The 25,626-nt window shown below is 38.5% G+C and overlaps 2 protein-coding genes across 8 annotated transcripts in view; one reads left to right on the top strand and one right to left on the bottom strand.

The window, feature by feature from the left end:
• Positions 1-6,093, top strand: part of Oseg2 (intraflagellar transport protein Oseg2) — a 34,543-nt gene extending 28,450 nt beyond the window's left edge. The window contains exons 34-38 of one of the 2 annotated variants that reach the window (XM_089731000.1): positions 1,333-1,473; positions 1,901-2,019; positions 3,669-3,780; positions 4,556-4,728; positions 5,742-6,088. In XM_089731000.1, the coding sequence (XP_089587126.1) occupies positions 1,333-1,473; positions 1,901-2,019; positions 3,669-3,780; positions 4,556-4,680 (497 nt within the window). In that variant the 3' untranslated portion in view covers positions 4,681-4,728; positions 5,742-6,088. Of the gene's footprint in view, positions 1-1,332; positions 1,474-1,900; positions 2,020-3,668; positions 3,781-4,555 lie in introns of both variants that reach the window. The other variant, XM_089730999.1, reaches the window with a different exon arrangement.
• Positions 6,094-6,284: 191 nt separating this feature from the next.
• Fife (regulating synaptic membrane exocytosis protein fife) overlaps positions 6,285-25,626 on the bottom strand; it is a 135,560-nt gene continuing 116,218 nt past the window's right edge. For 5 of the 6 annotated variants that reach the window (XM_089730990.1, XM_089730992.1, XM_089730994.1 and 2 more), the window contains 12 exons: positions 24,255-24,490; positions 23,948-24,072; positions 22,557-22,722; positions 21,522-21,580; positions 18,042-18,232; positions 17,237-17,411; positions 15,776-15,929; positions 15,042-15,224; positions 13,371-13,517; positions 11,572-11,765; positions 9,888-10,046; positions 6,285-9,223 (listed from right to left, as the gene is read on the bottom strand). In XM_089730990.1, coding sequence (XP_089587116.1) covers positions 9,038-9,223; positions 9,888-10,046; positions 11,572-11,765; positions 13,371-13,517; positions 15,042-15,224; positions 15,776-15,929; positions 17,237-17,411; positions 18,042-18,232; positions 21,522-21,580; positions 22,557-22,722; positions 23,948-24,072; positions 24,255-24,490 — 1,975 coding nt within the window. In that variant the 3' untranslated portion in view covers positions 6,285-9,037. Of the gene's footprint in view, positions 9,224-9,887; positions 10,047-11,571; positions 11,766-12,842; positions 12,864-13,370; positions 13,518-15,041; positions 15,225-15,775; positions 15,930-17,236; positions 17,412-18,041; positions 18,233-21,521; positions 21,581-22,556; positions 22,723-23,947; positions 24,073-24,254; positions 24,491-25,626 lie in introns of those variants that run through there. The other variant, XM_089730995.1, reaches the window with a different exon arrangement.

Genomic DNA, 25,626 nt, shown 5'->3' with positions numbered 1-25,626 from the left:
AGTAGGGAGAGCTTAGTATGGTCTACAATTTTTCGCGTAGAGCTGCGTAGCTCTTTAAATAACGTAGCTCAGTTGCTCTATTAAATTTAAAAATATCAATATGTATTAATTAAGTTTAGTGGTAAATTTTACTTAGTTGAGCAGTTTTATAATTTAAATTTTGGGGAGATATATACGACAAAGGGAAGATCTTCCACCGAGCGGTGACATTGCTCGGTAGACCGACGGTCCGAATGTTGTTGTTCGGAACTTGTATATATGCGTTTTATCTTGAAAATGTCGTAAGCGAGATTCAGGCATCTGTCAAATATCTTGCGTTGTATGATGGCTACCCGCCACATCACTCCCCTCCGAGACTGGAGGTCGTGTCATTTTTAGTTAGCGTTGTCCGTGCTGAGATTAGCTTGCAAGGGCCAGTGCTGCTCGAAGCCTGCGGTGAGTCGAGGCTGAGCTTGAATGCTGCGTGCGTGTCGCCAGTGCTGCTCGAAGTTTTGCAGTGAGTCGAAACTGAGCTGAATGCTGCGTGATTGTCGCCAGTGCTGCTCGAAGTCTGCGGTGAGTCGAGACTGAGCTTGAATGTTGCGTGCGTGTCGTGCGTAGTCCATGTGATGCAGAGCTGCCACGCCGGAGATGTGTGACCCCAAGCGTTGATGATCCGGTCGTGGGCTGCGATGAACTGTAGCGGCGTGATGAGGCAGTGAAGTTGCGTGCCGTAGGACCAGGAAGCGCGGTGAGTCGGCTGCGATGGTCCTGTTGAGGCTGCGATGCTGGCTTGCTGTGGGACGACTGTCAATGACGTGCTTTTATCTGCGTGAATGCGGGGATTGTGGTAGCCGAAGTTCTTGATGCGCTGATGATAAATCAGAAGGTTGCGTGTTCACATCTCGTCGCAGGTCACCAGTTTGGGGAGATATATACGACAAAGGGAAGATCTTCCACCGAGCGGTGACATTGCTCGGTAGACCGACGGTCCGAATGTTGTTGTTCGGAACTTGTATATATGCGTTTTATCTTGAAAATGTCGTAAGCGAGATTCAGGCATCTGTCAAATATCTTGCGTTGTATGATGGCTACCCGCCACAAAATTTTAAGCTAGAGACAGAATTCGTAGCTGCGTAGTACTACTACATTATTCGTAGCGCTACAAAAAATCGTAGCAGATGACACGATATTCGTAGCATCCTTCTTCATTTACTCAGTATTTTTTTAATTTATTATGTACATATCCTGCATATTTGTTGAAATTTTCTTAAATAAAACAAATTCTTTGTTTTTCGCCGAAGAAGTTTCATTTTCGTCTCTTATACTGAGATTCACACGTTCTTCATTTAGCGTTCTACGCTTGTGGGACGGCGGTACGTACTGAAGGCAGTGCGGGGGCTCGAGAAGCCTTCGTGCTGTTGAATCGATGTCTGGATCTCGCTGAGGCTGCTGACGAGGATTCTGCTCATTTACTTGATTATACGGATTTTGGTAATTGATCATGAATACATTTTTTGCATAGTTTTAAATGTTGTAAATTTTATTAATATTTAAAAACGTAATGTAAATTTAAATGATAATGTGCATATATTTTATTGTAAAGCTTATAAAATTTCTACAATAGGCTAAGTCTAATTATTTATTATGGATTATGTTGTTTTTTGTAGGAAATCTTGAGTTCTCAAGGTAATAGCATTCATGATGAATCTATGGATTCCGATAGTCACTTAAAACTAAGGGTCTTTTTATAGCCTTATCAGGTAGACAAGAATACGACCCATCTGATGGTAATTGATGACCGCCACGCGGTCGTCTGCGGTACCAGCGGTACAGCCAAGTCGCTGGCTGCTTCTTAGGGCTGTGAGTGAGTTCAACCATCTATACAATAAATAAAAATAATGTTTGTATTGTTTCTCAGAATGTACAGACTGGTCACGGCAGCCGCTTCTGTTGGAACGCGGCTGTGTGAGCGGCGGAGCGCTGGAAGACGTGAGAGAATGGGTCCTCGCAGTTTCTATGGACCAATCCGTTGAACAGGTACCTCAGCTTACTGTGTTTATATTTTACTAGCGGCAAGATCCGGCTCCGCTCGGGTCTTTAACAAAAATTTCAACGATATTTGACGTTGTTTTATTTTTTTAAATAAAATAACTTATTGCGGCATAACTACAATAGTTAGACATATGCTGTCGCGACACTTTTTGTAATTAATAATGTGTTCTACAAAGTCGTAGTACATTATTTTATTCTATCATCAATAGTTTTCGCAGGGCACGCGATGTAAAGAATATTTTAGGTAATTTTTTTACAACTTGGGTTACATTATTGAAGTTTTAGTAAGGATCCCTAATTTTTTTCAAAAAAGATTAAATCATTTGTCACTCGGGAATAGTGTAGCTTCCAAACAGTGAAAGAATGTTTCAAATCGGTTTATTAGTTTCGGAGCCTATTCAATACAAACAAACAAACAAATCTTTCCTCTTTATTATATTAGTATAGATTAATTTTGTGGTGTGTAATAATGTATACTCTACTGACTAGATTTAAAAGCTTTAAAATTTTCTTATAGTCAGAACTTGAGCTTTCGAATGGAATGTGATAGCGGCTGCCCCACCTTATAAACTGGAACGCATGATAGTTTTGTGGTAAAACCAGGCATGGTCGTTGGTACCAGCTTAAACATTCAGTATGGGCTGTCACTAGCATTAGCAAATCTATGTTTCTAAACCGGTAAATAATTTTTAATGTTGCGAGGTCGTCGTAGCCTAGAGGATAAGACGTGCGGTGTATTCGTAACTAGCGATGCATCGGTGTTCGAATACCGCCGGCAAGGACCAATTTTTCTAATTAAATACGTACCTAACAAATGTTCACGGTTGACTTCCACGGTGGAGGAATAACATCGTACAATAAAATCAAACCCGCAAAATTATAATTTGCGTTATCACTGGTGGTAGGACGTCTTGTGGGTCCACATAGGTAGGTACCATCACCTTGCCTATTACTGCCGTGAAGCAGTTATGTATTTTGATTTGAAGAGTGGCGTAGTCGTTGTACTGTAAAAACTGAAACCTTAGAACTCATATTTCAAAGTAGGTGGCGGCCCTTACCCTGTACATGTCTATGGGCTCCGGTAACCACTTAATCCAGCTGGGTCGTGAGCTCGTCCACCCACCTAAGCAATAAATAAATAAAATGTATGTGTGTGATGTGGTTGAAAACTAAGGCGGAATACGCTCCCAATTATAAGTGTTTGTTGCCTAATTTCATAATTGAAAGGTAAAAATCAATTTTCGCTGTCCCCTTTTTATATTGCCTTTATAGGCAGTCGCTCATGGACTTCAGCAATTCCAGGGGCAGAGCCAAGCCCCTGCCTACCATTAAGTACTCTGCAAGTCTCGTTTGAAGAAGGACATGTTATAGCGCACGGAAAACACCGTGGAGGGATTATTAATGACTAGCCGTACTCGCCCGCTTCGCTGGGCATTTAAAATTAGCATTATTATTATATTAGGGAGTCCAAAACTCATATAAATATTAGCCTATCGATGAAGTACATGTATTTTCTACATGGATACCAAGTTTCAAATCAATCGGATGCATGGTTCTTCAGTAGTTATAACGGAACACCCGTAAAAACCTCTGTAGATTTATATATTAGTATAGATTATTGTGATTGTAATCAGACGTTGCCGGTGGACAGTAGAGGATTGTATGCGTCGAGCGTGGCGGAGACGGAGCAGTGCTGCGTCGTCACCGGGTACCCACTCGGCACTAGACTCGTCACTTTTACCAACGGTAAAGAGTTATCTATATCGACGCTTGAAAGGCAAACGTGACTAAGCGACAATGCGTGAACTTTACAGTAGACTAACTTAAAGTTGAAATAACTGAAAACAAAATTTATTTTAACGAATCCAGCTGTAGTAGAATATAGCTAGCTGTAGGATTGAAATGATTTTAATAGACCTAGAAATATTTTTTTTTGCGCATCGAATATGGTTTTATTGCCTATCATTTATGTACAAATCAGTACTACAGACACTAGGTCGCTTAGTCACTTTTGTCTTTCAAGCGTCGATATGTAAAGGCAGTGGAGGAAACCCTTAATTGCGATTTTAAGTTTATTAGATCAAAAATTTACTTGCGAAAAGTATTTAATTCAATCACATTGTTCATTGGTAAATATGCTAAATTACACTTTTTCAATTAGACAAAAAATATTAAAATTTTACAATTTAATTTGTCTTTTTTTTGGGTTTTTTTTTACTGCTTAGATGGGAGGCAAGCTCACAGCCCACCTGGTGTTACGTGGTTACCGGAGCCCATAGATATCTACAACGTAAATGCGCCACCCACCTTGAGATATGAGTTCTAAGGTCTCAGTATAGTTACAACGGCTGCCCCACCCTTCAAACCGAAACGCATTACTGCTTCACGGCAGAAATAGGCAGGATGGTGGTATTTGCCTGTGCGGACTCACAAGAGGTCCTACCGCCAGTAAAGGGGTATTTTGGGCATTTCTTTTATCTTATATTTTTATCTCAAGTGTTGTTTTAAACATGGTCAACAGGTAGGTGCGCGAACCGCGAGTCGTGGTCGCGTGTGTCGAGCGCGGCGCGTGGAGGCGGCCCGGCCTCCGTGCTGCTACGGCACGTGACGCGCTGGTGCGGTCCCGCCGACTACACGCAGCTATGAACTGGTTGTCCAACACAAAGGTTTTTTTAAAAGGGATTTCATAACCTGGTAACTGAGACCTTTAAGTCATGTCTTATTTTAATTTTTAATTTTATTTTTATTTAAAATGATAACATGAAGTGAAATTAAATTAAATGAAGATGACTAATTTGTGACATTAATCAACTGAGATGAAATTAAATGAAATGAGATGATGCGGGATGAAATATAATCTCAGTAACATAGTGGTCGTTTACTGAGATTTTATCAGTGGACTTTTTGGAGGATCCCGAGAAGTTACGTCCAGCGGCTTTGTTTGATTTTCCCACATTTGTGCACTTTCACATATACTAAATAGTTAATAAACCACCGTTATTACACATTTAAATCCCGAAGAAACACTAAATCGACAAAATAAAACAAATCACACAGCTTCACTCCTCGCATTCCCGCCAAAAAGTCCCAACACAGAGGTATACATGTAGAATAGGGATCTCAGCGCAGAAAATAAAACTTCCACTGTTCCAAAACCTTCTGTTATAATAATAATTCAAATTAATTAACACTTTTATTACGCCTCAACCGTCTTCGCCATCTTCCTTTTCTCTGTCGTTGTGTCTGTCATTCTCTTTTCTCTTTCTTTCCGTTTTCTATCACTCACGTCTTAACGCTCCGTTCCACACTCTGTCATACGTTCCGTTCTTACCAATTCTGCATACATATGTGAAGCAGTAATGCGTTTCGGTTTGAAGGGTGGGGCAGCCACTATAACTATACTTGAGACCTTAGAACTTATATCTCAAGGTGGGTGGCGCACTTAAGTCGTAGATGTCTATGGGCTCCAGTTACAACTTAACACCAGGTGGGCTGTGAGCTCGTTCACTGATCTAAGCAATAAATAAAAAAGAGTACGCGGTATGTCGACTCGAGCACCCGCTTATGTCTGATCGGTCTCAGGAATTGTTTGAGATGTTTTCGCCATGTCTTTTTTACTATCGCATCGCCCGCCTCCGAAGTCGAAATCATCTATAAAATCACTGTACGTTCCCAGAGATCTTGTTTGAAATGAACTGCTCTCTCAGGAAATATGGCGAAGGCTCTTGGCTCTTGACATTGACAACGTCCATGAGCGACGGCAATCGTCGGCAATTTTTGCTCTCGTCGATCAACAAAGGAAATAAATAAATGGACGATGCGTTGACTAATAAATGAATGTATATCATATATATGTATAATGTATATGATCAAATCTCATTTCAAATTATGCAATTAGTAGCAAATAACTTTTTTGTTTAATTTATATATTTTCTAGTTGTTGCTTTATATATTTGCTATTAGCATTTAAACAAGTAATTACATTAAATAAATTATAGTATTTATTTCTATAGTAGGTATAGTCAGTTAATGTTTGATTGTATCAAAATACATAGTTGATAAAGTATAGAGGGTATGATTATAGTTTATTTGATACTTTAAGGTTTAAAAATTAATAAACATCTTTGAGTTGAAATGTTTTGGTATTATTTGTTGGTTTACGACCAATCCAATCTCGGGATTATTCTTCCCATCAAACTTCATCTTTTCATGTACTATTTGATCCAAGGTTTAGAAAAAAAAACACCATATATTTCGCTATCGTAAACTCTTTTTATCACATTTATTTAAATAATATTCTTTGACACATTTCTTACGACTAAAAGTTTTGATTGCATTGCTTTCCACAATTAACATTGAAATGCTATTTGTTGGAACTGTCTATGAAAATATCTGTTGGAACCGACTTTAGAGTTGCTTGTAATTGTATTTCTTACATTTCGCATTAAATGTGTAACTGTTCACATAATAATGGAGCAGGCCGTGTTCGCCATTCAAGCATTTCAATGTCAACTAGAGAATGCACTGAAAAAAATTCAGATGGGCTAAGAAGGAATAATCGTCTAAAGTTTAAAGTAAGAAAGTTACATATACACAATATGATATCCGATACGTTATCACATTGATTATTTATTCGTACTTTAAGTTACGGTATTATTAGATAATCAAGATGGACCGTATGCACTCTTACCGACATCGGATATGTGTTTATAGAGAAAAGAGGGGCCCACTGGTATCTTTGTCGAGGCACGTAAAGATATTTTCGCTTATGTAAGAGCATTCATCATTATTCTAAAATATCAAGATAATAAGCGTATATTGTTTATCGATTCCGACATGTCGGATTCGTTTGTATTATATTTTATATACCGTCAATATGTTAGTAAATATTTACTTATAAATATATATATGTTTTGTGAAATTAATATATATACATATATATAAAGAATTGTAAATAGTACATTCGTTACATATTTTAGAAATATGAATTTTTAAATACTTTTGAAATATATGAATAATAACTGTTTTAAATGATAAAAAAATCTCTCTCTTTGGAAATGTACAACCTCGTTTTGAATGAAATAGTGTAATAAATCGAATCGAGCGTCGCCTCGGAGTAAGCTCTACGATGCTCGGTGCAGTGCGTGATAATATTGTCGAAGGAGCTGAGAGCTCGAAGCTACATAGTGGAAGATCACACACATAGAAAATATTACAAATTTCCCGCTAGGATATGTAGTTAGTTTCTAACACCAATAATCGAAATATATTATAATATTAATAATAATGTAAACATTGAAATACCTAAATATAAATTTGTATGTTTCTAACTAAAAGAGCTCTAGGCCGGTTGTGACGTGGCGGCCGCTGTTTCACTCGGAGAGAACATTCTCTCTACGGCTCACTACCTCTCGTTGCTACGTACGTTAATGACAAGAAATTACATAATATTTATTTTTAAATGTAAAATTCACTACAATGTACCATATTGGCTATAACATCTACATATATATGGCAGATTTTGAAATCGTATAATCTATTTAAGATACAGTATGCTGCTTCAGAGCTGTGTTTGACCTTAGAGGTAAGACTAGTTAATTCCTATCACGAGGTTTGTGCGTAGAAATATGAAAAATAAAGTTCTTATTTAATTTTATAAGTATAGGATTCACAATATTAATGGAGTGATAGTATATAAAAAGGGATGGGTTCATTTGAGAACTTCACTAAAGCACAACCTTTGAAGAATAGTATCTATATGCACTTACTGACTACAGTAACTTTAGAAGTATATTTAAAGATCATAAGGCAAAGTTTAAAGTGGGGTTATTTGATTATGTCATTTACAAGAGAGTAGGTATAAATAGTTAATGAAATCTTACATTTTCTAAGACGGTAAGTTAAATGCATTTAATTTATATGACGTGTTTTACATGCTACAAAATCTTAATCGAAAGTCGTAGAAAAGTGATAGTCTCAAGGTCTAATGTATCTTGTTTACACTAAAACTATTGATCGATAAATTTAAATATTTTATACTCTATGAGAAACACTTATTTCAAGTTTGGTACGATCACACTACAATGTAATATGTTTTTTTTTTGTAACTACACACATAATCTCTTACACTACCTGCAATGTTTTCTACAGAGATATACAACATTTCGAAGGACTTTTCAAGGGCACATCAATTTTCAAAGTTAAAGATATATGTCGGTTTTTTCTACTGCCATCTACTACAATTTTTTGTAAATGTTTGTAATTGAAGAGGGTCTAAAAAGTGACAGATTTTTAAAAAGGTACGCCCTAAGAGAAACGTTTTAATTATTATATAAGCATTTAGGGATCTGTCGAAGAAGACAATACGTAATTCATATATACGATTACATTTTTAATATATTTAGCAATTCCTGAAATATTTACACATATTATGTATTTTTCGATCCACATAGGGCAGCAGTGGGATTGGCGAAATAAGCAACGCGGTTTTGCGGTATTTTATCAATCGTATGACATAGCACGAGTGTTGAAATTTGTGGTCAAATTGAAATTTGTGGTGATATTTGTTCATCATTTCTGACAATAGAAGACATATTATTATGTCGCTTTGTTCGTTTTATTTAGGTTCCTAGGCTTAGACTAGGTTAGGCAACATCGACTGTTCATAATTTGTTCATCGACATGTGTAATAGAATGAAATAAAATTTGAGGAAATCAAATTAAAGTAGACCTATTTATCTGTCGCGATTTGTGTTAGGTTTCGTAATTATTTCAATGCATTAGATATTGTGCAATTGCAATTAGATATTGTGGAAGGCATTGGGGAAGGTCTATGTTCAGCAGTGGGCATATAAAGGCTGATGATGATGTTGATTAAGATCTAGTGTAACTTGAGTTCGATTGATAAGTGATATGTAATACGATTGATAAGTGGTATACAGGTTTGTAGGCCGTCGTGGATGCGCTAGTAGTCGTCGCGGCGCTCCGGCGACGGCTCCCTGGATCAGTCTGGCGACTCGTCAGCGGCGAAGGACGTGGCCGGGAATAGCGGGTACCAGCCATAAGTGCGCTGTGGCAGCGTCAACTTATCTAAGCATATCTCTGCACCGCCCAGTGCCAGGTTGTGCTCGAATCCGCCGCAACGCTGCCACAGCATCACCACCAGAGTACGACCAAGAGCCTCGCTCGCCTGTACGCGTACAAATCGAGATATTATTAACATTTATTGTTATTATCATCATTTAAAAAAAAAGATGTGTGGTGTCGCGGGACACCGGATAGGAACGAAGTTCTTATTATAAAAATATTAATCTTAAGTTCTATTCGAGGTATAAAGAAAATAAAGCTGGAGGTTTCGTAATAACCCATGGTCATTCGGTAACGTGCAAACTTATTGTGGTAGACTTCATTCACGGTTGTTTGTATAAGAGTTAGTGTATTGCGCAAACGAAAGCTCTGAGATCGTGGTCAATGAATGAAAAAAATGTTTGTAGACTCAGCGACGCTTGTTGATTTATCAGGGTAAGCAGGTAAATAGTCGTGACAATGTTTAATGGTAGTTTTGCCGTATATGGATTGATTATTTAACCATGTACCGGTTATTAAATAGTTAATGCAGTACATAAATACGAACTATGTAAATACTACTGCCCTGGCACACAAAGTTGAAGTCTTAGTTGCATGAAAAAAGCGGCTATTCTACCGCGATACCTATACGATTTGCAACAGACATTTAAGGGATATTAATTAAGGACATTTCAAGTCTTGTGATTCGCTCTTTCATTTCAAAAGCTGCTTTTATTGTTACCTAAAAAGTGACAGCATTATTTTTTTAGTAACATTATTTTCCTTACCTGATATTTTAGGGTTTGCTTAAAGTGAGGTTCGGTCGTACGTCTGATGACGCGTGTTTTGCGTTTATGTAGCCATTTGTCGCCGTCTCGCAGATAGCATTTAACATACGAGTCCGGAACCTCACCGTTCACGCCATACACTCGCCTTGCATGAGATACCTGAAAATTAGGTGTGTTTTATTAAATTCTGATTGCTAAGATGCGTGGACAGGCTCATGGCCCAACTGGTGTGAATTAGGTGTGTTTTATTAAATTCTGATTGCTAAGATGCGTGGACAGGCTCATGGCCCAACTGGTGTGAATTAGGTGTGTTTTATTAAATTCTGATTTTTAAGATGCGTGGACAGGCTCACGGCCCAACTGGTGTGAATTAGGTGTGTTTTATTAAATTCTGATTGCTAAGATGCGTGGACAGGCTCATGGCCCAACTGGTGTGAATTAGGTGTGTTTTATTAAATTCTGATTGCTAAGATGCGTGGACAGGCTCACGGCCCAACTGGTGTGAATTAGGTGTGTTTTATTAAATTCTGATTGCTAAGATGCGTGGACAGGCTCACGGCCCAACTGGTGTGAATTAGGTGTGTTTTATTAAATTCTGATTGCTAAGATGCGTGGACAGGCTCACGGCCCAACTGGTGTGAATTAGGTGTGTTTTATTAAATTCTGATTGCTAAGATGCGTGGACAGGCTCACGGCCCAACTGGTGTGAATTAGGTGTGTTTTATTAAATTCTGATTGCTAAGATGCGTGGACAGGCTCATGGCCCAACTGGTGTGAATTAGGTGTGTTTTATTAAATTCTGATTGCTAAGATGCGTGGACAGGCTCACGGCCCAACTGGTGTGAATTAGGTGTGTTTTATTAAATTCTGATTGCTAAGATGCGTGGACAGGCTCATGGCCCAACTGGAGTGAATTAGGTGTGTTTTATTAAATTCTGATTGCTAAGATACGTGGACAGGCTCATGGCCCAACTGGTGTGAAGTGGTCATCGTAGTTCAGTCATTAACAACGTAAATGTCGTCATCCACCTTGAGGCATGAGTTCTAAGTCTCAGGTTTCAGTACAGCTGCTGTCCGATTCAAACCGAAACGCGTTAGGTACGGCAGAAATAGGTAGAGTGGTGGTAGCTACCCTTACGTGCTCACAAGACGCTCTATCACCAGTAACGATGCGAATTATAGTTTTTGCGTATTTGATTTTCATTAAACGATATAACACACACCTTCATCATGAAAGTAATTCGTGAATATTTTTCAAGTATGTATTTAGTCAGAAATTTGGAAGCTGCGGTGTTCGAACACCGGTACAGTCGCATCGCTAAATACGAATGCACCAGGCGTCTCATCCCGCAAGCCACTACGACTTCTCACTCGACTGTGTTGTGTTATTTAGATTCAAATCCAAATAAAATGCAATGTATTGTATTTTTTTTATATTGGATGGATGGACGAGCTCACAGCCCACCTGGTCTTAAGTGGTTACTGGATTCCATAGACATCTACAACGTAAATGCGTCACCTACCTTGAGATATAGGTCTCAAGTATAGTTACAACGGCTGCCCCACCCTTTGAACCGAAACGCATTACTGCTTCACGGCAGAAATAGGCAGGGTGGTGATACCTACCCGTGTGAACTCACAAGAGGTCCTATCACTACTAAAAATAGATAGTATAGATTCAAACCTCGAGTTCAAGTTGTCCCTTGATCATAATTATGCTGATATTCATTTCTGCGTGTAGAGGAGGCAAGTGTGCGTTTCGTGGAGGTAGCTGTCCCGGGCCGAGCGGCACGGCGTCCTCGTCGTCGGCGAGCGCGTCGCAAGCCGCAGCCGCTGGCACCGCCGCCCACATGCTGCCCTTGCGGCCCGTCGCCGTGCCTGCGCGCCGCCACTGATCACACCACTACCCGCCCGCGCGTGCCACGCGACCGTACCGTGCGTGCGCATGGACGGTCGGGTGCCACCGCGCCATAGTATGACCATTCAAACACATCCATCGAATACGAAACAATCGACTCAATCGAACATTTAAAATGATCAAAACAAAAGATACATATAATAAAATAAGCACGTCAAACAGCTCGTGCTAATGTTGTACAGTTTTCGTTTACACAAAATATCGAATCGGTTCCTTTCCTAAACACACAGATGGAAGAGAAAGCGTAATAACTTGTGCAGCCAAGAGGAATCGAATTTCTAATAGAATTGCTTGAAGCGGTCTTCGACTCGTTATGGTGAGCATTCCGTGTCATGAGCAGCCATTTATTGATCGATAAAAATTGCATTCGGTGGACGGGTGTCGTAACAGAATTCATGCCACCGCAGGCTCCGTCGAGCCGCGTGCGTTCGCTGCGGCATGCGCGACCGCCGTCATGTCTTTACATACAATCATGTACATTTCCTACACCGATATTTTAAACAAAACTTACTCGATAACTACGGCCTAAGTAATAGGGTAATAATTATTTACAATAACTAATAGAATGCGCATCGTAACAATGAGTGATACATTGGCAGAGGTAATGAAATCCATACATCCTATGCGACATAATGCCATCGACATGAACGTAGTACGGGCAGCCGAACAGACGGTACATACAGAGACAGATGAAGTGAGCGTGATCGCCCGCGGCCGGGCATGCGTCAGGACAGTACAGAACAGACAGTGAGGTGATGAGAAGCGTCGGGCGCAGCCACATTCAACGGTGCGTGCGCGCGGCCGCCGCGCAAGCGAATTATGACCCATGCTACTACGAGCTCGCGCGGCGACAGTGGCGCACGACTGATGACGGAGACAGTTCCGACAGAGCTTTCGCCGTCATCAGTCGCGCCGCTGTCGACATGCGGAGACTGGCGGCCGTCGGACGTCACAAGGGAACGCGTACACCGACACCGCACACGAACCAACCCTGTAAGGGGAGCACGCGCGGGCGCGGGCACGGACGAGTCGCTTACCGAGGCGCTAACGGTCCGTCGCTGCTGACCAAAACAAGCACAACACAGTACAATCAGTACTACCCTCAATGTTCGCATTATTTAGTGGATGCTGTGGTAAATTGTGAGGAGCGCCGGGGTGGCACATGGGTTATCATTGCACAGTTGGTGGAAAACTAAGTGTTCACACGAGCTTGAGTTGAGGTCGCTCTAGTCATAGTTTCAGGGGATCGTGATTATTGTAAAAAAAAAAAAAAAAAGATGAACAGCAACACAGATTCTATTTTCTTGGTCCTGTAGAGCAACAGGTTTGGTTTTAACACATTTATAACACAAATATGAAAGTATACAAATATTTGTTATTTCTTGTTTGCGTGCTTAATTAACTTAAATGTTCAAAATTTTCAATAGCATTTTTATGCTGACCATTAGTAGTTTTACTCAAATACATCACGTTGACTCTATAGGCCTTCGATTAGGGTTTCTTCAGTGTTCATTCAGGTAAAAAGTGCTGTTAACTAAAGGTCTTGAAAGCAGTGCGAGACTTACGCCTGGCGGTGGAGCCAGAGAGGGAGAGGGTACGGCCCAGCTCTCCCTTGACGGCGCGGAGTGAGCGCAGGATGTCGTCTGGGTCACGGCGTACGCACGACGACCGGCGACGCTCGTTGCGACGCGGCACCACTTCGCCAACGCCGTCTTCGAACACAACCAAATCACTTAGATTATTAGATTCGCCTGAATTGCTAACACGCATTTCATTAAACACTAAATTTAGTGCTCGTACGGTCAACTAGAACAATATCTTTGCATTATTAACATGTTCGCGTGAGTAACGTCTTACAACGTCGTGTTTTTAAAGTTATGAAATGGCGCAACGTCATATGACGGCCTCTAGATTATCATATTTATTTTGTTCGAACGTTTTTGGACGTCTATTTTATGGACAAATTCCTATGGCGCATCTACTTAGCGCCGCAACACATTCGATTTTCATAGCCTACACTGCCGCGTTCCCTAAAAAAAATCATCATAAGATGTACGTATTACGGCGGGACGCTTTTAAACGCTGCTAAACTTTGTATGGGAAAAAGGTGCGCACAATAGAAATATTCAGAAATGAGGTTGCTCACGCGAACGTGTTAGTTACAAAAATAACATATTATTACGAATTAAAACTATCCCAGTTTAAGGTGTATAGTTTTTTAATGATGTCGCTGTAAGGTATAGTTCGATGATGCTATCGCGACTGAAGGACTAACTCCTTTTTCGAAGCTTCTTGGTCGGCCGGCGGCATCTCTGCCACTCTGCATGCCCACGAGGAGAACAAATAGGGATGTGCGCGTTATAATGCTTTATTATAATCTAATTATTCGAATGTCTCACACCTATAACAAACTGGCAAAGCCGTCAACTGAATTGGATACTTTTACATATAAATTAGCGATGTTTATAAAAATGATCAGGGGCATCCTCAGTGTTAATAGTAGATTAGGTAGTGAATTTGTTTAATTGTTACTTCCTTGCCTTACAAGTTGGATTGGTTTTCGTTATCGTGCTGTCTTGTCCTATAGCTGTAATGAACATTGTGTACTTGGCACATTTGTCCTGATTAGTTGTGCGCGCATGGCTTATGTTACAAGCCAAAATTTTTACTTGATGTTATCTATTCTGTATTTTTTCTTTTTTAGCTTGTAATGTGTATTTTGTGCCTAATAAATAAACTTACATCTTAAAGTCCAGTCTATTGTATTTTTAATTACAAGTTAATATTTGTACGCATTATAATAATATTGTGTTGTGTGTTATTTATAATTGTAATTCTATTAATCTTACATAATAATAATTCACATAATAATATACCTAACTTTTTGGCAAATGTGCACATTTACCGGTAAAAGTGTACATTTTTACATACCATAACATATAAATTACATACGCTGTTCTATCCGCCAAACTGAACCATATATGTGATGCGCACCAGAAACAGGCAAAACGGTAGTAACCAACAGGGCTGAGCTATAATGTTCATCGCCACCAGCAGTAATACGAATGCATTCATTAATTTGTATTGTTAAAAAAAAATCGCGAACGCGCTTTAGTTCCGCATTAAATAACCATCGGTTTCTGATGGAGGTATCTGATAATCGGATCTGGATTTTAACTTCGGTATAGTCGTATCAATCGTCATGAATACAGAAAGCGAAAATTTCCGCGGCTTACCTTTTTCTTGTTGTTGGAATGAAGAGCGACGCGATCCAGGCAAAGATCGAGAAAAGTCTTTTCCGAGCTGGTAGACTTCTACTTCTAATGTTTCGGATTGAGAAGATCCTCGACGAGAGCCGGCTACCCAAGCGTGGTCGGGATGCAGAAGGGACGCACATTCCCCGATTGAGTCAACATCATCTAGAAGGCAAAAAAATTAAAAAGTATATTTTGATTATATAAATGTCACAGACAAAAAATTTAATTTCAGATTGCATTAGCTTGGCCATCTGTAAAAGATAGAAGAGGATGCGTCGAGGAGAGCTTATGTTAATCTCTCTATATCTTTCTACTTAAATGCCGTAAAAAAAGAACTCATTATTATTTTCCGATATCTGAGCTCACACAGTAATTAGTGAACCATATTTATAACAATATTGTTGCAAAAATTACATCAGCTATCAAAATAGCAAAGAGGTCCCTTTGCTATTTTGATAGCTGATGTAATTTTTTGATTCTTGGCTTTTTGACGTTGTCTTTTCGTTTTTTAACTATTTCTTTCTGTTTGTTTTATTTTCTGTTATTTCAACTTGTATCATCGTTTTATCATTTGCAGAGATTAATTTGGTTTGTTAACTTCAAATATAATTAAGATAGAACAACACTAAGGCACAAAAACATTGTTAGCGACTATACAAACGTTTAACATTTAGTTTGATTAATTTGCAAGCGGCTAAAGTTAAACGCAATACCAGAAATCGATCGTTGCGATGCGAAGTCACCACGGCGCAGAGCCCGGGCACCTGTTAGCGAGCCTCGCGGTGACGCATTAGCGGACCGAGTCCCGCGCTCCTCCAGCGTCCACCAGACTGCGCGCTCCTCTGCAAACGCTTTCTCCAGCTCCATCTGAGACACAACGAAATTGTATTTGAAATTGTATTTATAACTAGCTGACCCGGCAGACTTCGTAGTGTCTCAATCGATAAATAAAATACCTAAACTTTTGTATAAAATTAAATTTAAAAGAAACAAAAGGAATCCGTCCGACGGGGGACTCGTCAAAGGAAAAACAAAATTGTTATTTTAATTTAATTCCCAGCATTTTCATATTTATCTACCTTTAAAACTTTCTCTGGACTTTCATAAATAATTCAAGACCAAAATTAGCCAAATCGGTCCAGCCGTTCTCGAGTTTTAGCGAGACTAACGAACAGCAATTCATTTTTATATATATATAGATAATAACTGGGAACAAATCACGCACGGTCATCCAGTCCTTACTTAAGATTCCCTGTGTTATGTGTACTAGAGACTGACATAGATAGTTATATACGTTTTTAAATAAATAAATATATAGATAATAAACACTCAGACACAGAGCAAACAAACCTGTTTAATTACACGAATATTTGCCTGATGTGGGAATCGAACCCATGACCTTCGGCGCAACAGTCCGAGACGCTAATTACTGAACCACTGAGTCAATCAAATCCAGAAATTTGTCCAGAAAACATTCACACAACAGCTATCGATTAAAAACGTATCATTCGAGTTCCTATTTCGTTGATTTGATTTTGTCTTCTAGATTTCTGGTGTTTGGGTTTTTCAATCATTAAGCGTTCAATATTTCCTTTTAGCCTTTATGGTATCACGACTGAGGTACAGTAATTGGTTGTTCCACAAACATATGGCATCAATTTTAATAACTATATTTATATAGTTATTAATTCTATTACTTACCATATTGGACTGAATTATCTGTAATAATTTCTTTCAAATACTGGCTATTTGAGTGTCAAAAATAATGGGAAAAGAGATATTATATATATACAAGACTGACATATCCTTATTATTATTTTACTCTTCATTATGAAATGTGTATGATTTTCTTTTTATTTTATTTTTTCTCCAAATTAATTGACTGATTGACATAATGATAGCTAATATTGACATAGAGTGGTTACTACTGTATTGATATAATTATGTGTTTCTAATTCATTTCCTTTGTATATTTAATTAATTGAATTAGTATATTGTTCATTTTCTATTTGTATTGTTGAACTGTTTGTGTGCTGACTATTGTATTATTATTATTTTATGGATTTTTTCTGAAATAAATGTTTTATTATTATTATTATTATTATATTGTTCTGCAAATGACTTGACTAGAGCAAATAATTTCATCATTTTACGTAAACGACAAATCAACTTACGGTGCACTCTCCAATCAAAACAGGATCTATTCCAGGGCAAGCATCCCAGAGAGTTAGCTCGAGGGCTCTTCCAGCCAGTAAATCTGCTGTTAATCCTCCGAAGCCCAGTGTAGCGTTCCACACGGGGCTGCATGATGCTGAAGCTGGATCGGTTTCCACTGGAGGACAACTTTCTCTGGAATTGTCATAAAAAACCATGTTTGATTGATTGACTTGTTTATTAGGTTATGACGGATGGTTGCAAATAGATAAGAACTTTTTCAAACTTCCTACTAAATACTTTAAACTATAATTAAACTTCCATCATATATATCGTAGCTATACATTTTTCCTTAGATAAATGAATTTCCTAATGAATATTGGTATACTGCAGTGTTGTCTGTCCGCCCCTACGGCTCGTCTACATTTTCTATATTTCGCTCACGAAGCAATTTAATCATAAAAATACAAAGATCATCAAAAAACTTTCGTACTACAGAAGAGGGTTACAGCATACACTCGAGTTTATTTTAATTTAAAATTCCATTGTAAATGTGAGATGTAATTAGAATTCAAAAATAATAACAAAATAATGGAAAAATTTTAGACCCGCTGAATTTGTTTCGCCGTTTTCTTTTACTCGTAATGACCGGTGTTAGCATTTATTATTATAATGGAGATTTCAACTTTGTGTCTCAAGGCAAATTGTGTCTGTCATTCAGGATGTATTCTGTAATCAGTCTATGGTTTCAAGTAATCAGTCAACATTAGGTTAGCCGTGAGATCTCGTCTGCCCATTAAAGCTAATATATAAAACATTACATACAGTGAGGGCAATAGTCGTATTCTGGCAAAAGCTTCTGGTTCGTCGCCGTATCCCAAAGTGTAGTCTCGTGGCGGCAGGTCATCGGCTGCAATGAGTACGACCACTAGCTTTCGGATTTCACTCTCGAACCAGACTTGCAGTTGAGCGCGTGCCGGTGGACGCTCACGAGCCCTCTCAGCGCGGTCTTGTTCCTACGCCGAGACAACAATAGTTAAACCCATAAATATCTAAAGAATCGCTAAGAAGTTTCTCTACTACGCAGCAAAAACCATACTATCTGATTCAAGTCATTGAGATTTAGACAAATCAAAATTTATCTAACCAAGCCAATTCAGTTCAGAAGTAAAAGTAGAGCAGCTGTTGCTTGGTAAACAACCTAGTTTCGTCTCTACTGACTAGGGTGGTTTATCATAGCCATTTTAAATACGAACATAACTCTTTCATTTACAAATGCATTCTATATTGTTCAAAAACGCGGAAATGTTTTTATAGTTCGTCAAGAGTCATGCAGCAATCATAAATTCAACATTATAAATTTGCATCAGCAAGGACATAATATGTTTTCATACATTTTGTGCAATTTCAGTTATAACTGACTCTATACAATGTTTGTAACGTAAAACTTTTAAATTTTTGTCTTGCATATTTTAAAGTCGGTTAAAAATAACATGCGTCGGGCCGAGGCATTTCTAAATCATAAATTAATCGAAATTCGGATGCTCTCATCCAGCATGCAGTAAGCTGTATCATGCTGATACCGTTAACACAAGCTGCATGTACCTACACACCTACTTGGACGGTTGCTTGTCGAAACTTTTAATCTTCATCTACAAAAAACAAGTCCTAATGAAGTCTCGAAATTATTAAATCTATCTTCAAGAAATTATTTTAGCTAAAGCTTAAGAGGCGCCAGGGATTCTAAAGGTACGTTTTGAGTTATTGTGGGTAATCTAAGTTTGTGTTGTAAGGATTAAAGAAGGCTATGAAACGCAGACCCGCAGGTAGACTAAAAGTGTTAACATAACAATCATTTTAACTTATTCTATGCTATTTAAATCAAGGTTGTTAGAAACGAAAGCATAAAGTGTCTCACTACGCAGTCAAAAACCCTTGCAAAATTTTACAATATTTGAGAATATCTATTCTTTGTAGACTTACTTTTATGATCTCATTTTAAATCAGTTTCATAATTGTACCTAAATCAGAGAACAAGGAGACGCGATATAATTATTCTCATCGATGATAATGACACGAGTCGCGCAGCATATAGCGATATGAATTTTTGCTTTCAACGGCATTCGTTGCATTCAAACATCGAGATAAAATAATTGAAATCTGTAAGCTTATTACATACACGTAATAACAAACAACATATAACAGTCATTACATGGTTTTTATTTGTTTTATTTATTCGCATAATGTGTGTTTTCAAGTTCACGTAACAAATAAGGCTTGATGTCTCCAAACGGTGCGTTTTACTAAATCAATCTGCACGTTACGCTGACGCTGTGCAACTTCATGCATTTCTGAATGTTTATTTTGATTAATGAATAATATTAACTACGGCAAAACGAGCTGAGCTGAGTTATGTACACTGAGTCTCTGTGTCGTGTCATATCACATGAAGCGTCGGTGCTCGCCTGTTGCTCAAGGTGTTCCAGTGCAATGTATCGTGCGACCATCACTTCAAGCCCCTAACTAGTCGCTGTAGCCCTTTGTCCAACAGTGCGGCATCACACTACGCTAACTGAACAGCAACAATCGGTAACATACAGTCGATGCGCAATACATGAGGCGGGGTACAAACGTTGGTTTCGACGGTGAATCTCCGACGTAGTTACTTCTACCGCAGCCCTCACTTCCAAATACATCTCATTGTCACACAAGTTTCTTTGTCTTGCCACGATTTTCGTTTATTTATTCAGAAACATACATTCTCCGGTGATTTGTGATAAGTGATTTGTCGGTGCCGTTTTATTTTTGTGAATTCAGTCTGTTTTATATCTGTATTCATTAGTTAAGCTGAAAGCGTCGGCGGGACTAGCTTTACTACTCAGTTATTCGTACTTTCGTTAGACACTGAACACTAATCATCTGTACCGTATTAGATAGGGTCCAACCCTTAATCTACCATAGAACACTAATGCTGCGGTTAGCCTCTCTCTACACTTACTGATAGTTATGTGATTCATGCTTATTTGTCTTTTTGGCTGAACGTGCCCTAACTGCGTCCAGCGCCGATGGCGATTTTACGAATTTGGTCGGGTGATAGAAAAAAATAAAAATCTGAAAATAAGTAGGTAGCATTTTTTCACACACTTCACTTAGGATATTCATCATATAAACGATAACGTATAACGATTATATAGACAACAAATAAAATTGCGTAGGTATATACCTAATATATGTATATTTCTAGTATTCGAACAGTGACCCTCTCTCTTTCTCTCTCTATCTCTCTCTCTTTCTAAACAGTAAAGTTTAACAAAATTAAGTACATCTACGGTCATAAATAGAATCATTATTATCTTACAATTAGTCTAACGTGGAAGATGTTCGAATGGTTAGTGCTACAGTTATCACAGCAGGTCAGAAGAGACCAGAGAACGGCTGCAACTTGCGCCTCCTTCACACCAAAATACACATAAAGTACCTACTTACGTTACGATCAACAGCCACAATATTACATTTCAATGTAGACAGAGTAGTGAAGAAGCATAGAGCTGCAGTGATCGGGCGACTTCAAGTCTAGTCTCGCTCACTTAAGTGAGCAACAGAGAAATTATTACACCAGTAGGCACCATCACTGCTTCGTCACACAATAAAGAGGTGTGTACTCAATTTCGATATAATTGATACAAAAATGCTACTTAATACAATTATCTTAAATTCGATCAGTAACTATATTTAAATCACCTCTTTATTCTGTATTTTACATGAAGTATCTTCTAGCGAGAAATGAATTAAATTAATCGTTAAATGATCATCTTTTCGACTGATATGATATAGCTTTATTATCAAGGCTGGGGCTCGTATTCGAATTAGAGAGTTTATTTTGACTTTATATATAAGTTACACATTATTGATGTTGTAAGACGTGTAATTAAAAATAACCTATTTTGAATTTGTATTCCGAAAACATCATAGAAACTACCACGTATGGTACACCGAACAACTGGCTTACAGTAATGCAATAATTGCATGCGCATCGTTAACATAATGTTTACGTGTACAAACACATACAATTCTGTGAGTTGGATTAAATATCCTTATCGAAAAGATGGTCAATCAACAAGAAAGTTACACAGGGATTTTAGTTAATCACAACTAGGTTTAACAATGAATGATCCGAGAAGCACAGAGGAGTAGGCACTGAGTGACAGTCTCTACAAGATTCTGAAAGAGCGAGCGCTCGGCTCAATGTCTCATGGATTCACAACACATATATTCATACGATTAAAGCCTAGTTAGGTATTATACCGGGGTTTTCGGCAATTTCCGTCGAGTCGGCGACGATGGAGATTTGTCGGTTTCAGGTTCTGTGAATTAAAACAATATTCATATTACTTCACATACATTAGTTCGGTCCCTCATAAAACTTCTCTAGAACGTTTGTTATTTTATAAGATACGATTCTTACGATTTTTTTGTTTACCCCATACAGTACCTACCACAGTAGAAGCAGAAGAAAGTTCAAAAAATGATGTGCGGTAACTAATACATAGTTCAAGAGGAAAGTAGCCTGTGAAAAGAAAAATAAAAAAGAGAAGAATTATAAGACAGTGCAGAAAGTGAGAAAGTAAAACAAGTGAAAGGTACAGTTTGTCCATATGCTTATTATTACATTTTATAGTATAGACTACTTTAATTTTATTATTCGGTACATTGTATCAAAAAAAAATATGAAGGCAGTTAGAAGTAGAAGAGTAAGTAGCCCTAAATATAATAAAATTTGTTGTATGTTATTTTCGAAATACATCAAACATATATTGCGTTGCCTTGCGTAATGCCTTAAAACATAATGCCTTGTCTGTACATAAATCCCTACAAAACGTTTGAACAGGTAAGCGGTTACTTAAAAAAAAAATACTTAAGAATGGCAACATGGGATCTTATGAAAACCTTTGTACTGTTTTACTTGATCGTTTGAATAAACTTTTTACTGGTGGTAGGACCTCTTGTGAGTCCATGCGGGTAGGTACCACCACCCCGCCTATTTCTGCCGTGAAGCAGTAATACGTTTCGGTTTGAAGGGTGGGGCAGCCGTTGTAACTATACTTGAGACCTTAGAACTTATATCTCAAGGTGGGTGGCGCTTTTACGTTGTACGTCTATGAGCTGTAGCAACCACTGAATACCAGGTGGGCTGTGATCTCGTCCACCCATTTAAGCAATAAAAAAAAAACTTTATTTGAGCTAATCGACTTGTACCATGTGACAACAACTTTTGTCTTTTACAGTTTTAAGCAAGACGGGATTTGTAGACGGGACCCTTCGTTGTTTCGATATGCGTACCGTATAAAGCGTGATGGTGTAACGTCGGCTGAGTAGTCAGCGGCGGATCGTCCAGCTGCGGGGCGGGCTCCACCAGAACCTCTACGCTGTCACCGCCGCGCTCCAACACCGCGCACACTTCCTCGAAGCTACGCTCAGTCAGTGGAACTCCGTCCCATTCCAATACCTGTACGACATAAACGATGACAAGTATACAATTCTTTAACAGATAAAACGCTTGGATCTTCTTAGTTATTGTAAATAGTTGATGCGGTAAATAGTTGTGTGATAAGTCGTCGTGGCCTAACGGATAAGTCGTCCGGTGCGTCTTGAGCGATGCACCGGTGTTCGGATCTCAGGCGGGTACTAATTTTTCTAATGAAATACGTACTCAAGAAATGTTCACGATTGACTTCCACGGCGAAGGAATAACATCGTGTAATAAAAATTAGACCCGCAAAATTATAATTTGCGTAATAACTGGTGGTAGGACCTCTTGTGAGTCCGCGCGGGTGGGTACCACCACCCTGCCTATTTCTGCCGTGAAGCAGTAATGCGTTTCGGTCTGAAGGGTAGGGCAGCCGTTGTAACTATACTTGAGACCTTAGAACTTATATCTGGGGGTTAAGGTGGGTGGCGCATTTACGTTGTGGGTGTTTATGGGCTCCAGTAACCACTTAACACCAGGTGGGCTGTGAGCTCGTCACACATCTAAGCAAAAAATGTGGCCTGCATTTAATAAGAAACAGTATTCCATGTAATGATAAACAACAGTGAGTATTTACCTTTTTAGTTAATGTTAAAATGTGAAATTATTGCGAAACAATAATTCTTAAGAAGAAAATGAATTCAATTAAATCAATTCGGCATTGTCTATTCAGTTCATTAACTAAGCGGTTTGAATAGTATTATCAGATAATTAATACCAATAATTTTATGGTGCACTTTAATCTCCCAACAGTCAGAGATCTCTTGGCTTCTCTGGATATGAATATGGTATAAAAACAACTGTTGTCATATTATAGGATTATGCTTATGATGATTAGTTGCTTCTAATATTTTATGTGTTCTTTTCAAGTCTCTGTTGTATCGTACATTCAATAAATACCCTATATACAAATGTATATAATTTTTATATTAATAAGAATTTAGTGGTTAAGTTTTTAAGAAAATAACACAACGAATAAGTCGCGTGAGGATCTTAAGAACGTTTGCGTTTGCTAGGTGCGCATGCCGTCGCGTATGAGAAAAATGTGGTTTAAAATGTGAAAGATAATGTGGACATTTTCAGTTTTATTATAAAATAATAGATAAAGTACAATATTACTATATGCTCTGTAATGAAAAAATGTGGTATAAATATTCCCCCTGTGATGATATCAACCTTTTTTGATAAATTGAAAAGCGGCTACCTTGTCGCCTTGCTGAAGTCCCGCGAGGTCGGCAGGGCTCCCCGGGACTGTCCACACTATGACGGCCTCGCGGCGTCCGCTCGCGTCTGGCTTGCCGCCGACTACGCGCATCCCAAAACCCCGTGCTGTAATTGTTCACGCATGATAAATTACCCTTTTTTGACTGTTATTAATTACGCTGTCACAATGATTTTGTCATGGTCAAATGCGCATTAATTTTGTAAAAATTATAGGCTGTGACTTATGTGGTATAGAATCTCGTTTTTGAGAGAGATATTTTTCATGAGAGACTTTGGTGGAAGCTTACATCGATGTCCTTTGTCATTGGGATCGCGGCGCAGGCTGACGCGTCGCGGTGTGCGATCGTCGACGTCGTGGATGACGATTTTTATAGCTTCTGCATCGACGGACATCTGCCTAGCAGCGGCTGCAGCCGCGGCTGACGCGACTGAAGATTCAACGGTCGGCTCAGGACAGCGGCCCGCCAGAGATGCCATTGCACTTAATGCTCCCGTACGCTGCTGTAGCGCAGCTATATCTGGTCTATATTCGAAGATCACAGTTAAATGATAATTCTTTTACATCTCTTTGGTGCACATGAGGGTTCTCACATCTTAAATTAATCGTAGTATATGGATTAGTATTTCATTTCTTTACAAAATAATTCAAATTTATTTAATAGCAAGATCATTCTTATTCAAATCTCCGATCTCATGTTTTTATGCATGTTATAAATTTCGATGAGAATTTCTATTTCTGAGAGAATCCTATCGAATATTGGCATTCTGTACTACGTGCTTAATGAATGAAATTTATACTATTTTCCCAATTTCGGAACTATTTTTATGTAATATTAATTATCTTACTAACTACTACTTACTAAAAATGTTTTTTAAATTTTTGTTTTAAGAAAGTAAAAAAGCTATACATTACTTATAATGAAACCTGTTAATTAATAGTAAATCCTTTGTTTTCAATTTATAGCAATACGGTCATTCATTTAATAATATATCTTGTTGGTTTATAAAATATTATTATACCATCTCTGTAATAATAAAACATAATTAAAACAGTTTTATTAAAATTTACATATTTAAGGCACACTCTGAGTCTCGCGCACGCATTTGGATCGCAGCTTAACATGGTAAGCCCATTTCAAAGCATTGAGCTTGAGATTCGGAAAATTACAGCTGCGGAGCTGGCTTCTAATTCTAACATTGACATACTCCAGAAGTATCAAAATGTGATATAGAAGACAATATCAGTCGCTCGTTGATTTATCACTAATAATGATGTCCATTATTATATTATTTCTTCTTCTTCTCAGTCGTGTCACTCTTGACAGAGTGGTCGTGATCGTCATGTATTATATTATACTTTTATCTTATTATATTATGCTTTTATAACTTATAGCTAGAGATGAAATATATATTTTTTTGTATCAAATACAAAACGCGACTAAGCAATCATCCATATCCACTGCCACACAACCTTGCGTAAGGAAGTCACAAGTTTCCAGCGGCACGGAACATTTGAACTGGATCAAAGATTTTGTCTTTAAAAATAGGTAGGCAGCGGCTTGGCTCTGCCCCTGGCACGGTAGGCAGCGGCTTGGCTCTGCCCCTGGCATTGCTGAAGTCCATGGGCGACGGTAACCACTCACCATCAGGTGGGTCGTA

The sequence above is a fragment of the Bombyx mandarina genome, chromosome 11 (genome assembly GCF_030267445.1).
Source record: "Bombyx mandarina strain Sakado chromosome 11, ASM3026744v2".
NCBI lineage: Eukaryota > Metazoa > Arthropoda > Insecta > Lepidoptera > Bombycidae > Bombyx > Bombyx mandarina.
Note: the sequence above shows the minus strand (reverse complement) of the source record. Positions and strands in the feature narration are given on the sequence as shown.